At 43.8% G+C, this 21,859-nt stretch overlaps 1 protein-coding gene across 1 annotated transcript in view; it reads right to left on the reverse strand.

Annotated features, from left to right (window-relative positions):
* Window positions 1-21,859, reverse strand: part of runx2b (RUNX family transcription factor 2b) — a 43,303-nt gene that overhangs the window by 15,527 nt on the left and 5,917 nt on the right. The window contains exons 3-5 of the mRNA XM_074685129.1: window positions 8,760-9,022; window positions 7,126-7,282; window positions 5,171-5,275 (exon numbers count right to left, since the gene is read on the reverse strand). Of these exons, the coding sequence (XP_074541230.1) occupies window positions 5,171-5,275; window positions 7,126-7,282; window positions 8,760-9,022 (525 nt within the window). The remainder of the gene's footprint in view (window positions 1-5,170; window positions 5,276-7,125; window positions 7,283-8,759; window positions 9,023-21,859) is intronic.

Raw genomic sequence — 21,859 nt, forward strand, 5'->3', positions numbered from 1 at the left:
AGCGCTGAGTATAAATTGTTGAAAAGGAACAAAGCCCAAGTCTCGGAGCAGGTAATGATCCCCTCTGTACGCCTGTAATGACATGTGTTTGATGACACAGTTTGGAAGCCTTTTTGTCTCGTCATGACCAACTTATCAACAAAAGCTTCACTGACTCATACTGTTTCCAGCCCGTCCCTGAAAATTTCAGCCTATTATCAAAAGTAATCAAGGTAGCTTAGAAGACACTTCAACAAATTTGTTGGGTTTATGGTTGTTTATCTGAGAGGATATTCATGAAAATGGGTTCAAGAGCTCAGTGATGCATTGTTTGTTTCTCTGCGTTTTATCCTCAATTTTGAGCCTATTAAGCTAATACAATAGCCAAAACTATAAGCGTCACCCTCTACTGCTTATGTGCTTGTGGTGTGCAACAGGGCTCTGTTCTGGGTCCCCTATCATTTACTGTTAACATGCTTCCTTGAGTGTAAATAATACGCTTTAAATATTTTGCGTTTCTAATTATTTGCAGATGACCCTCAGGCGCATGCATCAGTTGCCACATCCTCTCATAAAACGCTGTGTTTCACAGTGTGACTGTTTCACCCAGAGGACAGTGCTGGTAGAGGCAGTATCCATGCACAAAGAAAACTCAATACATAGCAAAGTTGACAGGTCAAATTAAAATCTGATTTTGTGATAAAATGAACCAACTTTTTGAGCTGTGATCACTTTTCCTTGCACTTTCCTTCCTTTCTGTTGAGATAATCTAGCACACATCATCTTTAATGATGCAAAAAGAATTAATCTTAAAGAGTTTTATGTTGACACTCTGTTACTTTTAAAGTAATAAAAAAATATTGCGAGTATATAAAATTAGTGTGATACTTGTGAGTTGGCCTCTGTATGGCCACCCAGTGTACAGAGTCTGGACCCACCCCTGTAAAAATTTCACCTGGCCACAAAAGCAACAAAGATACTCTCTTTACTGCTTTAACAAGATTAAGCGCAAGATGTCCTATAATTTTATGCCTGCAAATTACAGACAAATCGGAGGTTATTCCATTTTGCTCTCACAACACTAACCTGCTCAAGTTTTACAGTCATGGCAGCCTGTCAATAAATGTTAAACCTGTGGGTAAAAAACCTGGGAGGTTTTGTTTTTGATACTTCAGTGGAGACAGTTGAATAGTCTCGCTTTGTTTGTCTTAATCTAATATCAAGAATTAGATCTATCCAATTTTCTTCTGACCTGATCCGGGGAAAGTTATCCATTGCTTTGATTGAATCACATTTGGACTACTATTACTCACTTTACTAATGTTCTAGCCAAAGTCCCAACCACTTCATGGGCAGTTGTCCCTGAATTATTGGTCTCCTTTAAACATTTAATTTCCCAATTTCTTTCACATTTGCTAGTAATATACGCCGATAAGTTACGTCTTCCTAAAAATACATCATTCGACTCCTGGACCTTCAGGAAGCAGACCACAGACTGAAGTCGTCAAATGAGTCCACCCTGAGTTCCTCGAGGTCCAGGTTTATCTAAGAGGCTGTGCTGTGAGGCCACTGTAGCTTTAAATTTCCCTTAAAGAGACACTTTAACTTCTAAGATTTTCAGCCTGTTTCAGTCTTGTCTTATTTTTTAAAAACATACTTCTTCATTATGTGTTGTTTTTGTTACATATATATGACATACATTCACAAATAGCTTTTCTTTTTACTTGTAAAAAAACAAAGAGACACTTTTTATTGATAAATACAAAGATGCCTGTCTTGGACATTACTGAAGCAGTTACAGTGAATGCACACAGACGTATCACATGTGACATTAAGCATGTGTGTCACAGGAAGAGTCTGGCTTGGCAGACAGGTCCCTTGAACCACTAAATATTGTCTGCAGGCCTGTAAGTAAAGTGGGCCTCTCCCCGACACTTGTTAACACCCTGACCAAAACTGCACCAAAACACGACCCTGTCCCCGAGCCCAGATACCCCAGACCCATAGAGTTTAAACACCAGAGAGCAGAGCATGACCACTAACCTCCACCACTGACACACAACACACACCCGTCACCGACACTCGGTTATGCACATTAACCGCTGTAATATGCCACAGCAAGACACAGTTTGTGTGACGCCACAATGGTTTTTGTCACCTCCTATGTTTGTCTGTCATCAATTAAGCATAATGAGAACAGTGGGTTTGGATAGAAAGCCTTGTATATTGTGTTATTACGACTCGGCTATTATCACTCAGGAAGTTTGTCTCAGCTGGCCGCAGCCACCATCAGGAGCAGCTGAAAGGAGACAGAACCACCTATAAAAGCATATTGGTTTAAACCGCCACTCCCTGTCTATTAGCTCAAAATGACATTTAATGAGGCCTATTAGCTGTGCTCCAAATCAGCACTGCTGCTACACTAAAGTAATGACACCAATAACACACACGCTCTGTGCAGAACAGCCATGTGGGTGCAGGTTTGCAGACACTAGAGGACAGACCTGTATTAAAAATCATACATTAGCAAACAGACATGCACATGCCTGTACGCATGAACACACACTGACACATACATGTGCACACACACACGCTTGCTGAGTTGTTGGTGCAGTGGCAAACCACAGAGCAACCAAGAGCTGTCAAGCGATTAAGCACAATGCGAGCCACAGAAACCAAGTTAGCCTCCCGCTAATAACACAGTGGCCAGAGGGACCTGACTAACCACTTACCATACCCACACATACACAGCGTAAACCTCTGAGGAAAATCATACCGCAGATCTTTAAAGTAGGCCCTACTGATATTCGTCACTCCGACCACGCAATTAATTAGCTGCAGCTCAGCACCACAGTTCAGAGATATGAGCCCTGCTTATTCACGGGTGGTCCGACCTTATCCCACTACTGATATTAGAGGAGGAACCGCTGGGGAAATCAAACTCCCGCAGGAAGACTCATATGGCTACCATAAGGCTCTTCAAACACGCCAACACAAAATGTCCTTCCTGAGCGAGACACCACAAGCAGGCAAGTCATTAACAGGGAGCAAAAGCTGCCACAAACATCAAGAAAAAGTCTAAACAAATCTATAAAAGTCAAAAGAATGGTTGTTAATTTCAGCTTCTCAGGCTGGTTACTAGCTCGTGTTGAAATCGAGTGTTATTGTCAGCCTTTTTCTTCCAAAAACAACTCTCTTTTCAAAGACAGCGGCCACAGAGTGCCAGTGTATGTCAAGTTCAACACAGCTCACTGTTCTTTCTCCATGTGTCTCTGTGTGGACCCCTCCCAGTAGGGGCCCGGAGTACCACAGGCCCCCTAATTACCCACTCGTTTAACACAAAATAGAGCTGTAATGGCCCCCCCATGTGTCAATGAAGCGTTCACAGATAGAATCACGGCTTTGGAGACAGCCGAGGCCCTCAGCTCTGAGTCTCTCCGTGCTGAACAACCTGGAGGAGGGGAGGTGTAGTTGAGAGGGCACATGTGTGTTTTGCCACCCTCCGACCTCAGCTTAATGACCCCTGAGAGGGAGACGTGTTCTGGCTGTAGTTTCTGGCTAAATTACACCGGCTGCAATTCTGACCACTTAGCAGCAAAGCAAAGAAGTTCAGGGGTTACGTATGATGACATACTTTTTATTGCTTAAATTATTGTCCTGAGACTGAAGGTAGCACATGCAGGCTGTTGCGGTAAAAGATGTTTTCTGACCACAAATTGGTCCGGGACAAAGGGAAGAATAACAAACCAAGGTGCCAGAATCCCTCACCTGATGTAAGGTGGTGTTTACGTTACTCGTCTATTGACTCTGTTTCCCCTCACATACTTCCAGGAAGGCTTTCAGCTCTTTGACTGTGACTTTGTTGAGATCAAGCTGGGTCTTTTCTAAACAAAATTTACCCTGAACTCCCATCTGCTCACCACCGACTAACAGGACTTGTTTGAAAGTCATCTGACGGGGGACAGCAGATGCACAGGAAATGCTTTTGATCAAACGAAAAGGGCTCGAGTGTGAGGGAAGAAGAAGGGGGAAAAAGTGGGTGTGATTGCGAGTACACGTGCGTATGACGACTAGCATGTGCCTTTGTTTCGCTGTGTGTGATGATGAACGCTGGATGTCGACTTTCTGATCCCTTATTTTGGCACCCTGGCAGGTTTCCTACATTGGAGACTGATGCTGGTGCTAATCCTACTGTCTCCCGGCTCCGCTGTGTCTCCGAGCGTCCTGGTGCCATATGCGGCGGCGCAGGCGGCGAGTGGGTTGTTTGTGATGTGATATTGTTCATTGAGACGCCATGAGATGAGAATATGTTTTTTTTTTTTATGAATAGGGAGGAGGGTTGGGGAAACAGCTGCATGCCAGACCAGTTGGCACTGACAGCTATAGTAAAGTTTTTTTTTCCTCCTCAGTTGTTTTTATATGGCCCATTAAAAGGAGCTGATGCTAGCATTCTGCTACCCAGTGTGCCCTCTCAGGAATATTCTGCCTCACTTTTTATTTCCTCTCCTTTCCTTCAGACTGTCACAGGGGGGCTGAGGTTCCCTCCGAGAGGTCAACTTCCTTCAAAACCTGTTGATGGCTGATTAAACAGTCAAATTTTTATGTGTATTCTTGATTTAGGTTTTACTTTATATATATTTTATGCCAGGACTTTTTTTTTTAGCTGCCACTGATTGTTTTCACATTTAGCCACACCCACAGATTTTTACAGGGGTACTCCACAAAGTTTTAAGTTTAATTAACCAATCAGAAGAAGTATTTCTCTGCTTGTAAAAATGGTTCACAGCGTACTTGTTTCGTTTAGGGAGGAAAGTTTATAAGTATGAAATGATGTCATCAGGGTTATCGGAAATTTAGCCTGAGACTTAAAATTAAAGTCTGAAAACTGAAGCTGTGCAGCTTAACAAATGTTAACATTTTATGGGTTGTGAATAATTCCACTGTGTTGCATTCTGGGAAATGTAGGATCTGCCTTTCTCCTTTAATTTCTACTTTCAAGCAATTTGTAATTCCCCCACATTTTTCGAAAACAACCCACCTAAACTAGTTTCAAACTTCAAAGGCCTGAGACAGCTGGTGCACATCTTCAAATGCAAACTCATGCAATTAATGTTGTCTGCTCTGTGTTCATGTGTGTGTGTGTGTGTGTGTCCTCCTGCACTGTGCTGTATGTGCGTGCCTTTGTACTCACTCCTGGGCTCACGCGGTCCGTCCACGGTGACCTTTATGGCTCGGTGGTAAGTGGCCACTTGTGGTGGGTTGGTGAATACTGTGATTGTCAGTGTGAAGCTCTTGCCTGTGGTGACATCAAACAACATCAAATGACACACCATCCTCAGAAACAATGACATGCATTCATTGCTAAACCATCCCCGAGTCACAAGTGTGGTTGTGATCACATAATGGCCAATGCAAACTAGGATTAACGACAGACATGATTGTCTCTTTCAGTGGGTCTATTTAGGTTCTCTGGCAGAGCCTAAATGGAAGATTGACTGGAGGAGCCAGTGTCTTGTTATCCAGACTTTCTCCCCGTCTAACGCTGTGTGAGTGGGCGAGAGGCATTTTAATAGTCACTTCCTTTCTCGATAATCCCCAGCAGTTGCTGCCTTGGGGTTTGTGTGTGTACACGTGTGTGTGTGTGAGGAACACTATGAATCAGAGTGCAACAGCCAAGTCAGCAGCAGCACTAAAGGCTGAGGTATGCAGATGCGTCGTGTAACCATGGCTGCACAAAGGAAACAGGAAGGTGGGGGGCAGGTTGCTGCAGCAGCTGTCCATTCAGACGCAGACACCAACCCGTGCATGTCCTTTCTTCCACACTCCTGCTCTGTGTAAACATGCCTTTCAAGGAAGCGATAAGATGATCAGGGGAGATAACAGATCGCAGATGCAACAGGTGTTCCACATACCTGATTTGAGGTGCATGCGGGTGAACCAGAGCTAGGGATCTGTGATAACACCCAGTGCGTCACCTCCCTGCTTCCCTGCTTCTAATTCGGGCTCGCTGTCAAAGCAGTCGTGTATACTACTATAATATTAACTCTAATGATGCTATCACAGGTGTCTGGTTACTCTCTGAATCACCTGTCCCTTCCATCCTCGCTGTCATTGCATGCTGGCGCAGTTACAGCCTCAAACTATCAATCCTCGTCCATCTCAGAGGTCCCCGCCTCTGTGGACATGACTGTTAGCTATCTAACATCCTATCAGTTTGCTCTGCTTGTACTTATCTCTGTCACTGCCTGGTGTTCATTTCAGACCCGTAGTCTGATCTCCTCAGGCTCCTATGTCACTTCCTGTGACTAGATTCTGTGTCAAAGCAGAGAGCTGCATGCAAGATCTCTGACGACAAGCCGCCATACCTCCACTGCTCTTATTTTATCTCCATCCTCACTGCTTCTGCTTCCTCGCTTTTTTTTCTTAACCGGAGGAAACTGAGAGGAAAAGTCACAGATGAATGTGCTGACAGCGCTTATCACCATCAACTTATGGCAGGCGACCGCCGTTTTGTGAGACATGTAGAAAATAAAAGAGTCAAAGAGAATATTTCCAGTCTGTTTGGAGAGGGTGAGAGCACATCCTTGGTGCCAAATCTGAAATCATAAATAAGACGCCTTAGTGACAAGGCAGTTAATGATGCAAAGAGTCGCGCCTTGGCCATGCCAAATATTCTGGGAATGCTTTTTGACCCAATAGGAGGGCGCTTCTGCCTCTGTGCCTGACAGCCTGAGGATGTGTGCAGAGTGATCAGCAGCGAGGCTGCAGCACCACCCATCATGTAAATAGTGCTGAACTGAGCAGGGTCATGTCAGGTGAACGTTGTGAAAAGGAAAGAAAAAAAAAGACTTTTTCATTCAACACTTACTCACAGCTGTCTCTGTCTAAAGTCATGTTTGAAAGTCCAGAAGATCTTTAAATAGCTTTTCTGTCTCAAAACAAATAAATCAAGGAACCTCATTAAAAAAGAGCAACGCTACTTCATTCAACCCTGAGGTTTAAGGGGAGCGACGGTGGGATTTGAGCTCAGAGTTAGAGATCATTATGTGGTTATCATGACGGGAGTGTGACCACTAATCCACTGAACCTAATAGCTCCTGCTGAGCTGTACCGCGCACACAGCTCAGAGAGTGTTTCAGGTCTCACCTCGGCCACTGCGGCCCACGAAGCGCAGGTCGTTGAAACGAGCCACTTGGTTCTTCATCACACCTGAGGCGTTCCTCAGCTCTGCCGAGTAGTTCTCATCATTTCCCGCCATTACTGTGACCACTGTCCCATCAGGTATGTCTCCCAGAGCGACCACCTGTTGAGTGCAAAGACCAGAGAACAGAAAATGAGAAATTATATAAAACAAAGCTGTTAAGGAAAAACACATGACTCCAAGAGGAGGTTAAAATGACTTCCATCTATGAAATGCGGACACATATTTTTGCCTCTGTTTGTGATAAAAGAAATTGGAAGAATGCTTTTAGAAAACAAAAGATCAATAGAGGAATTCCTTCAGAATTGAAGCCAAAAGCTGAGCGACATTGAATCTTGGATAATTACTAATTTCTCTGGAAAAATAATAAATGCAGCTTGCATAACAAGCCTGTTTAACATCACACCATCCTCCCTAAAATCCTGTTGACAGATGAGTTTAATTCAGCCTCACTTTGTCATAAAAAAAAAAACAAAAGCAGCAGGGCCTTGTTATGTTATCATTTAGATCCCTGGATGACGATAAAAGCGTTGTGAGTAGGCCTACAGAGCTGCAATAATTACAGAGCTGTGGTAATAAGAACGGTTAAATAACGCATATATTTTAAAATGTGTCACATTTGATTTGGAGCCAAAGCTTTAGCCACAAATTTCCACTTTGGTGTTTCTTTGATCCATCCTTTGAATCAAATCTGTCAAGTAATTAATAGGGCCTTTCGCGTGAATTATCATGGGAGCAGAAAAGTGTCAGGGCTTCAGAGACACTGAGAGGCCTACGATGTAATTAGACTTTGCTTTTTTTTTATTTTGCTGGTTTGATGTCTGGGGACCTTTTTTCTTTCTTCTGTTTTCAGTAAAAATTCAAAAACTGCAGTCTAAATTAATTAAGCATAAGCATCAATCAGTTAGAAAAACAGGCCACAACATTTTGTAACATATATTTAATGTGAAAAGTCTTCTTTTTATAAATCCTCAACACATGTAAGTCATTTCTGGGTAGAAAGAACTGTAAACAATAAGCTAGGAAAAGGCTTTTATTGTGGAATTACTCCCCAAGTAGGAGGTCTCTTAAGGTACCAAAATAAATAATGTAATTTTAAATGTTAAATAATTTTTCCTAAACAGTTTTTTGTTTGTTTTTAAAACCTTCATAAACACGTGACTCATTCATGTTCAATCTGCATCATATTTACAGGCCTCTAACGTTGTAGCTTTGATGCTGTTAAGTTTTAATCACATACTTTTGGATATTTATGTGGAAGTTAGTCAAAAAGCGGCTGAGGCTATTTGAATATATTTAGAGTAAACTAATATCGTGTTCAGACAGCATGCCAAATCTATGAGGACTGGCGGAAGGACACGAGGAGCAAGACATAAAATATCGAAATAAACAAAAACAAACAGACACATAAAATTAAAACGTGTAAAAAGAGAAGGACTGCTGTTTTAACAGAAAAAGGTGCTATGCTCGGTTAAAAACTGCATGTATTTGACTAATTTAGCGGTTGTTTGTGTTACATGGAAGACCGACTCACTCTGCGGTCTCTAACTCAGCAGCACATGACAGAGACGGCACTCACCTTAAAGGCGACAGGCAGCGTCTTGTTGCACCGCCAGTGGGAGGGCAGGACCGAGCACAGAAAGTTGGGGCTGTCGGTCCGGACCAGCTCGGCCGGGTGGTCGGCGATGATCTCGGCCATGCTGCGGTTTTCGTGGGGACGCAGTCTTGGCACCGCCGCCGCCGCGTCCGGCTGCCCGGTTGGAGAGCTCACATCGTTCATCTTCCCTGGGACAGGCTGGAGGCTGTTGGACGGCGGACTGAACCTCCGACTGGCGCTGGGATCTACGGGAATTCGCATCACAACAGCGTGGATTATCAGAAACGGCACCAAAGTCTCTCCAGCTCCTCTCTTTCTGTCTCTCCTTTCCTCTCTGACAAACTCGCACTGTGCGGCGCTGCTCGCTGAACCTCAGCGCGACTGCCAACGGAAAATGGGACTTCGCGAGCGCACACCGCGTTTCAAAACCCTCTCCACTACAAACTTTAGTGGGCGCCTTCAAACGAAATAAAATATACTTCCCCGACAAGAAAAACAACCCTCAAAAACTTGATGATGTTTTAAATGACAAGCTCTTTTTTTCAAACTTCTCTGGGGAAGCGTCCATGCGCCATAACGCAGGCGTAGTTGCTCGTGTGTGGATAAAAATAACATGAAATAAATGTCCGAGCGCGTAACGGGCTATACGATTACAAAAAAAGCAGGTCTAAAATGGAACAGCCGACCCAGATGCTCAAAAAAGTTTTTGTCTGTCTTCCTTTAGTGAGGAGTCAAAGCGCTGCCCCAGGTGCGTCATTGAAGTCTTTGTGCCAAACTGAAAGGCTTTCTGAAAGCCCGCAGGCTATGTACACACAAAAAAAGTTTCAAAGTCAAAGGAATACGCTTTAACAATACTTAATAGAGCTATTTATAACCCAGAGACGCCTGAAAATGGTACACGTTTTCCGTGAAGTCTCTCGGTCGCGCCGCAGGTTTTGTATTTAGGGTTAAAAAGGTTGATGAAATCGGGGGGAAAAAATCAGCACCGGTGAGATGAAGGAGGCGCAAATAGAATCCCGTTTTTGTAGCCGTAAATGTGGTTAGTGTTTGGAGGTCGGGGTTTCCCGTGCGCAGGCTTTTTGTGGTTTATATAGCTCGAGCGCCCAGCAATTATTGCGCTGATGCGACTCCAACACGTGGTGTCTGGAGTCAGATCCATTCCCTCTGCCATAATCTATCACGCCTGTATAGACGAGCGGACAGGTCTCCGTGTCAGGTCTGTACCTTCATGAAACACACATGGAGTTATGTTTAACGCCTTTCTCCCTGTCTGTTTTCAGTGTCTCACACAGCCCGCTTTACATACCCACATGATACCGCTCCCCTGGACCCTCCGCGCACTCCTAACTCTGCCGGGGACGGTCAAGTCCAGTCAGTAACTCCATCTGTCCGTCAGTCCGCGTTATGTTACAACTAACGTCCTGACAATGTGCGCGTCTGAAGAGTGCTTAGGGAGCCGAGCCCGGGTGAGAAGTGAGCTCCACTCCAAAGTAAAGGAGTGAGCGAGTCACCGGAGAGCGGTGAGTCAGGTAGAGGCGCTGGGGTAGGGTTTCACTCGGTCGCAGGGGAGAGCTGTTGTGCAGGTGTACAGGTATTCTACTTAACACCGGCTCTAATTTATGTTCCACTACACATGTGGCGGCTGCTTGAGAGCTGGGGGCAGTTTCTAAAACTCCATTTAATCATGTTTTAATTTTAGATGTTTCATGCAGCTTGTAAAACATTCACATAGCGACTGTTTCATTTTTTGCATAGAGCATATTCACGCCAAAAGACGAGTCTGATTTCCACGATGCGTAATTACGCACAGTTAATATGGATACCCCAGACTGTGGGGAAAGAAACGGACATCTGCATTTAAAAAAAAAATATAAAGTGTTTTTATTTATTTGTGCATGCCCCTTTAATGCGTCCTAAGACTTCTATTTAAAATGAACTCCTATAATAATAAAGGAATGAGGTGTTACTCCCCTGAATGCACTTAGTAACATTATTTCCTTTGCAGATTTTTTTTTTTTCAAAAGGCATGTGAGCTTCTAATAAATGCTGCTGTAAAAGGTGTCAAAAATATCTTTAAGTCTACAAAAGTAAATACTGAAACAATTTACACAACAAAGCAACAGAAATAATTCTCCAACAACCTACAAAAATAATAAACCCTCACAGCCTGTTTGATACCTTTAGTAAGAATTAAAAATCAACCAAGTTCTATCTATTAAAACAAAACTAAAAAACTTGGGCACTACTCTTAAAAAGGAACCGTTTACATTTACAACACACACACACACAAAAAAAAACAAAAACAACAAAAAAAAAAGGAGAATTCCATCTTGCAAATTACTCATTTTCCAAAGCTATCCAAAAACAACAAACACAGAAAATCACATATTCTCAGCAAATCAAACATCTCACACCCTTGAAAATAACAACCCCTCACAGTGAGCTGTATCTCATTTGAACAAAAATAATTGGATGTTTTCATTACAGGCCTGAAATGTTTCAAACGTCTTGTTTTAGTGGTTGCTGCGTTGACTTCATTCAGTGAGCAGGCCTGTGTCGTCTGCCCCTCCTGAGTCTACTGTAGAGGGCATCATCTACCCTCTGACAGACTCCATATCTCAGCCGGCTCTCATCACCCACCCTCAACCCACCGCTCTCCGCCCTGATTACCCATCAGTCTCCCAACGAGTCTGTTTCGAGTGCCACATCACACAGCAGCTACTCTGTGTTCCTTTTCCGTTGCTCCCAAACAGGCTTTTATTGCAGCTCGACTTAAAGACAAAGGCCTTTGATACTTCTGGCCTGTTTCTAAATAAAAAGGGACTACTGGGAGGCACAGCTGTCCGGTTATTTGGGTCCTGTCGGGGGTTATTTTGCAGATTGTTTTTATGTCATAAACTTGGATATGGTCTTGTACTTTTTACAAAAAGATTTCTGTGTTTTTTAAAAAAAGAACTTGAGCCTAAAAGTGACTTAAAATAACTTGACTTCTTGTGTTTCATAAGTATGACAGTACATGGGTGTGCACATGAGTGCATGTCTGTTAGCGCTCGCCTATGTGAGTGTGTGAGGATGTGGGAGGGATATATATAAAGTCTAAAAGCACTGACACGCATCTGGCACCTCGTCATGTGGACGGGGAGGAGGAGGAAAAAAAAAAGAGTGATTGAGTTACACTTCCCCTCCATGTGCCCCAAACAGCAGAAATATGGTTCACATTGTCCAACATTCTCAAAGATCAACTAACAATTCATGGATGGATAAATGTGAATAGTAGTAATTAAATCTGTAATAGTGATAAACATGGCCTTGCAAGGACCGTGGAGCTGGTTATTCCAACAGAGTTGAGTTTCAGCTTAGATAATATCACTTTTTCACCGCTGAATACATTTGCTGTAATGTGGAAAACATCCTTAATGTTGTAGAGGAATTTAATTTAGGAAATGTTACGGCTGAAATAATAACAACCTCTGAGTCCATTTCAGTCCATCAATTCAATCAGGCTAATTATTTTAAACGCATATGTGTTCGACATTATTTTGAATGAAATCTGAACTGGAATTTAATTTTGTGAACCACTTTCTGTGAAAGAGTCATAAATTCAGACTCTCTGCACTCAGTGGCCCATCAGAAGGAAAGGCAGGAACAGCCTCATGATTCGCCCAGCCTGATTCAAGGCCTCAAAGCGCGCCCCCTCAGCTCCTCACTCCTGTGTAGTCGTGACAAAAACCCCCAACAACTCGGCTCATCAAAGAGTGTTTGTCTCATCTGACTCCGCTTTGCCTCCCCGCTGAACGTCCAGCATCTGTCTTCCAGCTCCCTACAGGATACGCCCGCGTTTGCTCAGTGCGGCCTGCTGTCTGGCTCTCTGTCAGTTAGAGGTAGGGCGACCTCGGAGTTTCGAATCTATCGTTTGATGTCTCGGAGATGTGAAGGAGACACAAGAGAAGGCGTTAATGTGCCAGAACACGCAGTTTAATCAAAAAATCCCACTTCCCTGCTTGAGTGTCCTGGATTAAACCCCGTCTAAAATCAACTTTTGATTGAATGTGATCGCTGGAACTCTCACGCACTGTTGGACTTTTTGAAAGTCTGACCTACCCGCTTGGTATTAACAGATTTAATGTTATGAAGTAATGAATGGAGCATAAAGCTGCTGGTTCAGTGTGGCGGCTGCTCGCCTGGTGCACAGCTGGATCGCCTCCCTCAGCTCTGGTATTATTCATCTACTGTGTTACACTGGCTTGGAGTCATTGCACAGTAGGAGAAGTCGCTAACAGTGAAGAACCACAGTATACCACAGTGAGCAGGATGTGCACTTTATGATTTATGGTAATATTGTATTTCTGCTGCTCAGTTTCAATTATTTGTCTCCAATAAAAATTAAACTCAGCTGACAACTCTTTGACTAATTTTCCTGTCGAGATATCAAGCGTGTAATAAAAGTTTCTGTTCCCAGTCCCACTTGGGACGACAAAGACTGTGTGAACCGCCTCTATGTGCACACACACACACCCACACACACACACACACACACACACTCCAAAGTTTTTCTATCCTCCTTGCTCTTTTATAACTGTCAGCTTCATTACATCTCTCTTGACACGTTCAAACACAAGTTTAGAAACCCATCCATCCATATTATTAACACCTCATTAGGAAAGATTACAGGACGTTTAAAGCTCAGTGTTTATGCTCAAGTGTGCAACAACAGTCAGGTGCAACAGTTTGCGTTCACATGTTTACACTTCTGTTGAAGATAACCATATTTTTGACTCCTCCACAAAGAAAAATAATGAAAATAAGAGAGAGATGCTGCTCTTTCCTCCTTTGCAAAAGCAAACACTCTCATCATTCAAGAGGAAAAGTACAGCCACTTTAGACGCAGGATTAAGGCTACATTTCACAGCGCTGCATTTTTCAAGACGCTTAATTATAGCCTTCTAGAGGAGCGCTGTGACGAGGCCCAGGCTGTTTCAACTCTAACGGGATGTTTCCATGTTTGGCAGACCACCAGCCGACCGGGTCTGCCAGCTAACCAATCAGTGAGCCCACCAGGCTCGGCAGCGACAGAGCCAAGGATCCAGTCTACCAGCCAATCAAGCGAGCCTACCAGGAGAACAGAGAGAAGCCACAAAACTAGACTGACCGTCAGCTAGTTAGACTTGGGCTGATCGCCGGCCAACAGGGCAGATAATTACTGAACAAGCTAGCCGACAGAGGAGGATGATGACGACAGGAGAAACTTTACTCCCCGTGACCTCATCGATGCAACCTCACATCCACGCACTGATCCCAGATCACAGCTAAGCCCTTAATGACTGTTTGTCACCAAGCCTGTGACATCACTGTGAACTGCGAGGAAGAGGACGGCACGTTTTGTGGTGTGTGTGCTGCATATCAGCGACCATTTTCATTGAGTGTAATCCAAGTCTGTATCCGTCTGTAAGGCGGCTGTGCCTTTAGAGTTTAGTGTATATCTTTCTGCTCAGGAAACAGAGATGCAGAGTTTTCTTTCATATTTCACTCTGTTTTTGAAATGGCACAGAGCAGCATGGAAAGAGATGGAGACATGGAGGGGGCGGCTGCTCGATGCTTGTGGCAGGAGGGTAGAGAAGGAGGGAGGGAGGAGGGGGTATAAAGACAATTTCCTCTCTACTCTTATTGCTCTGACTGTCTGCCGCCTACCGCCTTCATGGAGGTCCCTAATTGAGATCACTTGTACTTAAAAATAGGAACAAAAAGGAACTTCTGTGGGCAGGGAGATGGAGGGGAGAAAATAAAGCAGTAATATGTGACGAAGGCTGCCATTAAAGAGACCCAATGATAGATCTGAGCCACTGGGGGAACAGAGCTGAGAACTCTCTCTGCCAGTGCCAGAGAGCTTTCAGATGTTGACGTGTCACACACCACCTGCTGTCACAGCATGCGTAACAGTGTATTTGTAGCGTTTCTGTGTGCAGCTCTTTGATGGGGTAGGGTGACAGTGCCCGGGGCTGATGCCAGAAACACGCCAAAATATGGGAGAGTTCAGTTTTTTTCAAAAGCGAGTGTGTATGTTAGACTTTGTCTTTGCAGATCTGCAACACAATATCGTAAAAGCCATCAGGCGTTTTCTGGTCTCCCCTCTCTGTGCAGCTTTTGTGTCATTAGCTGTGCTATTATTAGGCTTCACTATAATTCAGCCGTTCCACCCATCAAACCCTCCAGCGAGCCGTCTTTCCCAGACTCAGTCGCCCTGGAGTGTCCCCGAAGGCGTGCTGGTTTTCCCTTCAAACCATCTATCACTCAATCAGGTCCAATCGTGCAATTAATCACACAATGAGCCCCCCTCCTCAGAGACCAGTTTGAAGGATTTGCTTGAAGGAAACGCAGCGTATCCAGGAGTGGTACCGGACCGCGGCTGGGAACAGGAACCGTGTAAAGAGCGTTTTTCTTGGACTCAGACCCTCTGTAGGTGCTAAAGACAATACAGACACCCAGGCTAGGCCAACATTCCACTTTACACTTTTCCCTTCCTCTGTGTATTTCACCGGTCTACTTCCCCTCTGCAAACTAGCCGGCTAGTATCAAAATATTTATAGTACATCTGCAAGACATGCTGTTCTCATGTATCCGGGGCCATTTGGCCCCTGTGTTCATTATGCGAGGTAAAACTAATACCAGATTTATAGGGAGAGATTTCTCTCTGTTCTCCCCGTCTGTGTCGTAGGATCGAAGATGATTTATGTGAGGTGGAGAGGAACAGGCGATATCCAGAGAGTGACTGCAAGGCGAGAGGCAGAGCAAGCAGCGGCCCAGACGAGCACTCGCAGGGGGGCTATCAGCTATCACTGGGCCGTTTCCACTGCTCCTGTTTGGAGGATTGAGGAAGGAAAGGCGCAGAGGACAGTGGCTGGGGATGGGGAGAGAATGAAAGGCGACAGGATGTAAAACTGTTTGTATGTCTATGGACAGAGGTGGGGTGGAGTAAAGGTGCGTCAGATCTAAAGTGATGTAAAGAAGACGGAGGGGGAAGAGTCTGTTATGGATGCTCAATTGAACGCAGACATAAACAGACTCTGTGAACCCACACCTTGAAATGGACCATATAGAGCATTAAAATATATTAAATATACTATTTGTTTCTCTTGGAGACCTACACGGACCATGTATGATGAATTTTACGGACGGAAAGTGAACCTTTATTGTAAACCCTCCAGTTGAATCGTGGCATTTCTTCGCCACTACTTCACGGGGGCAATCATCGTCAAACCTGTCAGTCTGTCAGTCAGCGTGCCCCACACTGGCTCAACAGCCAATCAGATAAACAGGAAATAAAACAACAGTGGTGGGCAGGAACAGCGTGCAGCCGCAGCACTGGGCGTTCATGAAGCAGCAGGGCTCAACTTCCGAGGGTTTGGATCTTGCTTTTCTTTCTCTCTTTCCTGATCTCGTCCTGATCTCAGTCCAGCTCGGAGCTGCTCCAAAACCCTGGGTCTGAACTCTGCAACCTTGAGCCACACATACTAGATCCAATTCCAAACCATTTCAGCATCAAAACGGCCCCTAGGAAGCCTTGGTTTTTGAAATTTCAAGGTCTTGCTTGATGTGTGTGATGCTGTGCGCTGAATGAGTTAAATGAAGTGGAGAGTGTCACCGCTGATGCAGCACTCAGATGGGCCTTTGCTGAGAACCTTAGCCTGTAATTAGACTGGGCCTATTAGGCTACTGGTCAGAGATGACTCACAACAAGGTGGGGGTGTAAAGGAGGATAAAAAAGGAGGTTGGAGGGAGTTCACTTTCAGGGCTTTCAGCCTGAGACGTCCTCAGACAAAATCAGTTCCAGCCATCTTTGGAAAAGAGGGTTCAACGAAAGGAAACATGGATGTTTTTGGGAAAGCACGATTTCACAAAAGATAAATGCCTATTGTCTGATTGTGTGACCCATGACCCTGTTTTTTCCACATTTTTACTCAGAACTTGCTGGTTATTCCAGGACGGGGCGCTTTCATGTCGAGTCTGCCCTGCCCCTCACTGAGCCTCGGATGTCGCCAGAGTTTTAGCGCCTGAGTGGAGTCCTGATCGGGGAGACTCCTCGACTGCTGAGTCCCACGGGTAACATCAGTTATGTTGTGAAACGCTGTCCTTCAAACACAATCTACTCTGTGGTGTTGCATGATAGCTAAGCAGAGAATTTTAACATCACGCACACATAAAATCTCTCTGGCAACGAGGCTGTTGGGATGTGGTCTCTAGCTGACAATTAAATCGTCCGCTTGGAATATACTGTCACCCTGGAAGCACGAGATTTACGGCAAATCATTTTGCGAGAACTGATCGCCTTAAATGTTTTAACTGGATTTAATGGCGTCATAGATCACTCTGGTATGTTCTGGAGTCCTCCAGAGACTGAAAAGTGTCCCCAGTAGTTGCAGAACTCATTTACAGACAATTAAAGAAGCTCTTTAACAATCCGGCCTCCTCTTGCTAAAGTAGTGTATTCCACCACATTGGTGCTTCTTTAAGCAGTTTTCCTGCAAAATAAAACACTTATAAACCACAAATCCACTTAACAAAGCTCCCTGAACCATCCCTCAGGCTGAGAAAATCTGCTCCTAGCAGTCCAGAAACCTTAAAGTCCTGATACGTTGTGTACAGGGTTAAAGGCTGTAAACATTAAAGCTGTGTTTACATGGCCACAGATTCTTTTTCATCAGTAATTGCCTCACACTGAGAGCTTGATGATTGGGTAATATTTATGATCGGCCCTCAGGGTCTGCTTCCTTCTCAGTCTCTCTTATGTCTATAAAATCTTTTACCCTTGGCTCAACTGCAGCGCAGACAAGGTCCCATTAGAACCTGATTGTGTATGTGCTTTTAAAGTGTTCCTCTATGGTGCCTTTAATGTGCACAGCCTGTGTGTGTGTGTGTGTGCATGTGATGTGATGAGATGTGTGTGTAGCAGTAAAGGGGCTGGCTCTGAGACTTTGGTTAACCGGGCTATAATTTGGAGGCCCAGTGAAGACTCCCAGCAGCCTCTCACTGTTTGTTTACCAGAGAGACCAACTCGACTGTTTCTGCTGCATCTGCAGGGTCCTGCAGGAAAAGGGCGTGTGTATCTGTCTGGCTGAGTGTGCATGTGTGTGTGTGGGTGAAATCGTGTGTGTAATGCAGTATTTATGTGAAAGTGACATTTCTTCTTGAGAAATGCAAAGGTAAAGTTGTGTGTGGGCGCTGTAAAGAAAATTATGACGACACTTTTTCTTAAATTAGAATATTTCCAGATGAATTTTTTATTTCTAAAGGAGCCTGTGCCTCCAATTAAACCCCAAACTCTGTCATTTCCTTATTATACTCACACACCTTCAGGCTACAGTAAACCAGAGCTACAACACACATACACAACCTCTTCTCTCCTGAAATGGTAGCTTTGTCATAAATAAGTCAACACAAAGAGCCCAACTTCACACAAAAACACCCTCACATTAAAAAGTGTTTGTCAGCAGAAAATGACTGCTATTTTTGTTTGTGCCAAGAGTAATTCTCCTGAGACTAAACTGCTCGCTTTCTGTCCCAATTGGGCTTTCTTTTTCATTTTCACCGATCCTCCTCCCGAGCAGGAATGAAAAGAAAACAATGCAATTCAAAAGAGCGGAGCCTCGCAGCCTGTCATTTAGCTGTAACTTTGAATTGTCTTTGCTCTGCGTGAGCTGTTTTCTTCACACACACACATACACACAATCAGACAGAAATGTTGCAGCATCCTAAATTTCCGTCACGAGAGAGGAAGAAAGACGGAGAGGGAGAGGAACTTTCAAAATATCACTCTAATAAAATATTCCCGCTCCTTTGGGATCCTCCTTTGCTCATTCAGCAGGAGGAGAAGCGAAGTGGAAAAGGCCTGTTATTGGTCGCAATCCAGAAAGGAGAAAAAAGAGAGACCTATTTCCTTTGGGGAGAGACAAAAAAAGACTGAAGAGCGCAACAGTTGACGGAAAACTTTAAACTGCGACAACAAAATGAACTACAGACGACTGTAAGCGGGCAGCTGTCTGAGTGAGTGACAGGATTCAACTCCAGACTGAAAGTGTACTCGGGCGAGGATCAGTCAGTACGTATGTGAGCAATCTTTGATCAGACAGAGCAGCGTGTCGGAGCAGTGTGATTGGATTGACAATGTGTAAACTGGAACAGCACAGAGATCGACAAAAAAACACAGCAGCTACAAGTTCTCCAAAGATGCCAGCCTCAGTCACACAGGAGAGCTTTGAAAACAACCTGAAGTGTAACGTAGGGGATTTTGCAGTTTTGTAACAGTGCTGTAGCAGCAGAAATGGCTCGAAACTTTCCTTTTTTTTCTCACTGCTGGAGTTATACAGACTTCTGAGCATGAGAAAAAAAGTTGTAGGACAGAAAACCTAACTGATAACTTTTTATTTCACCCCATTTTTAAGAAATTTGTTAACACTTATTAAAAAAATAAGAAAGGCAGGTGTGGTTCTTAACAGATAAAAGGACATTTTTAAAGCTGGAAACTAAAAATGATGCCTTTTTATGACATACAAAAACAAACCAGACTATCAACTTCAGGATGGGCTTGCTCAGTGTAATTATTAGTACTGTTTAAAGCTGCTGGCAGGAGTAGGTGTCAGTACAATTTATCAACTACAGACCACCGAAGCAGCCTTTGACCAGGCACTTTAATTGAGTTAAAGTGAAGCAGATACATTTTTATGTTAGGAAAACAGATGTTGCATCTACCGTGCTAAATCAGGGGTAAAGAGGTACTGCTTTGTCCACAGGGGGCGCCAAAATGACCATAAACTGAAAGTCTCTCACAGGAGCTTTAACTTCTGTTTAGCATTCCTCTACTAATAGAGTTTAGAGAAGATTTTAAATAAATATTTTCTATGAAATTTGTGTCAACAGGTTTACATTCAAAATACTGATCATGAGTGTTACTTTAAATAAGGGATAGGCCGATTATCGGGGCCGATATTTGGCATTTTGAGGCATATCGGCATCTTCCTTTTTTTTTTAAAATTCTACTGCCGATATGAAACCCATTCAAAACTGTGTTGTTTTGGCTCTGATGCTTCTCTGCACAATAGTTCTCCCTGTCTAAACTATTGAAGCCCTAGATGGTCATTTAAAATCAGTCCTGTTAAACCAAACAGAAAATTAATTCAACTGCATTACACGCCTGTAAAAGGCAGCACAAACTCAATTCTGTCCAGTTTTATTGCAGTTACATAGAAACTTTGAAAAATTTTATTTACTGTAGAAAACTTTAGCTCTTTATTTTTATTAAGTTTTCATTCAACTTTATAAAACATGCTGCTGAGCCTGGGAGCTGTTAAATAAACACATGCTTGAAGGCATTAAATGCAGTTAAGTGTTGGAGTTTGTATTATTCAAAATCTTTTACGCCAATATTCTCACTTTGACAGTAAATTAATATCGGCTTCAAATATTGGTTATTGGTCTCCTTGACTACTAATAACCAGTCTCGGTATTGGCCCCCAAAAATCCGTATCGGTCTATCTCTACTTAAAATGCAACAATTTACCCTTATTTTTAACATCTTCTTTCCACAAAAGCACAAATATTTCAGTCTCTTTCAGAGTAACGTACTATCCCCAGTGACAGATTTTGAACTGTAAAATGAAGAGTGAATCATGAAAGAGGTAAAAATGAATCTCTGAGCTTGGGAGGCTTCATTTCTTCTAGCTTTAAAGCAGCATGAGGATGATTAATGGTTAATCCATGCCTTATTTGAACTCTGTAATTATGTATAATTGGATATGATTACAGCTGCTTTGTCAATACTCATTAACTAATTAAACAACTGTTTACAGGGAGGATTATAATTGGTAACAAATACATTAAATAACGGTTTAAATGTCTGAATGTTTGCAACACACTATGGCTTTATGAGGCAGTCATAATTATCAGTGTAACCTCCAAAGTTTTAGCTCTTGATCCCTGTTATCTGCAGTACTTCTTCACCTTTTCTTTCTTTCTTTCTTTCTTTCTTCTTTCTTTCTTTCTTTCTTTCTTTCTTCTCTCTCGAGGCCACTTAACAAATGAGATCTAACATTTCTAGCTCCCCTCTCCTCCCCAGAGACTTGTCAATATCAAAGTTCAAAGACTAGCATCCCACCAAACACACCTACACACACTCCCCTGGCCCCTTTTGTGTCTCTGGGGCATATTTCATGTCAGTGTCTCTAAGCGCACACACACACAGACACACACACACACATGTTGGTGTGTGTGCATGTTTGTCACAGGTGGTGCTGGTGACTCTGTTCTGATTATTGTGGTGACCAAAGCATTGCCGCCTCGTCACGTTTGTCATCGCCTTTTTCCTGGAAGCGTGGGTGGGAGGGGAAGGATGGAGGGAGGACATAAGGGGAAAGGAGGAGAAGGAAGGAAAGGGAAGGAGAGGAGGGTGGATGATGGTAAATGGCCACCCCCGCGGTGCCATATGGGAGGTGGTTTGAAAGAGTCGGTCCCTTACTGGATGCCTCAAGAGTGCAAGCTGATCCTTCCTTTTGTGTCATATCTCTGCCTCTGTCTCCTTTACTCTTCTCTCTTCCTTCCTTTTAATGTTGCTCTTTAACTCTCTAATTTCTCACACTTTACCCCTCACCCTCACATTAAAGAGCAAACTTGAACCCCTTTTCTTCAACACATGCTCTGAGCTGTCAGGCCACCATAAAAGGGCCGTGTGGGCGTTGCCGAGTGGGTGGGCACTTTGATTTTCAGGTGTATTTGATCTGCTGTGTTCACACCTCTGCGCTGGCAGGGGGCCCGATGTGTGGGCAGGTAATTTGAGCAAATTAGGAGATGGGGCCTGTGTGTTATTAATGACACCCCATACCCTCCACTGCACGTCCAGCTATTGTTCTCTTCACTGTGCACACCTTTCTTTTCTTCCGCTCTGAGTCCTCTGGTCCCATCTGCGCCTCCTGCTCAACACCCACACTCAGCCTCTCTGAAGGCACAGTATAAGGAATGCACACACACACACACACACACACACACACACACACACACACACACACACACACACACACACACACACACACACACGC

The sequence above is a fragment of the Halichoeres trimaculatus genome, unplaced genomic scaffold (assembly GCF_033239565.1).
Source record: "Halichoeres trimaculatus isolate MK-OKI-2021-1 unplaced genomic scaffold, fHalTri1.1 fHalTri1_scaffold_13, whole genome shotgun sequence".
NCBI classification, from domain to species: domain Eukaryota; kingdom Metazoa; phylum Chordata; class Actinopteri; order Labriformes; family Labridae; genus Halichoeres; species Halichoeres trimaculatus.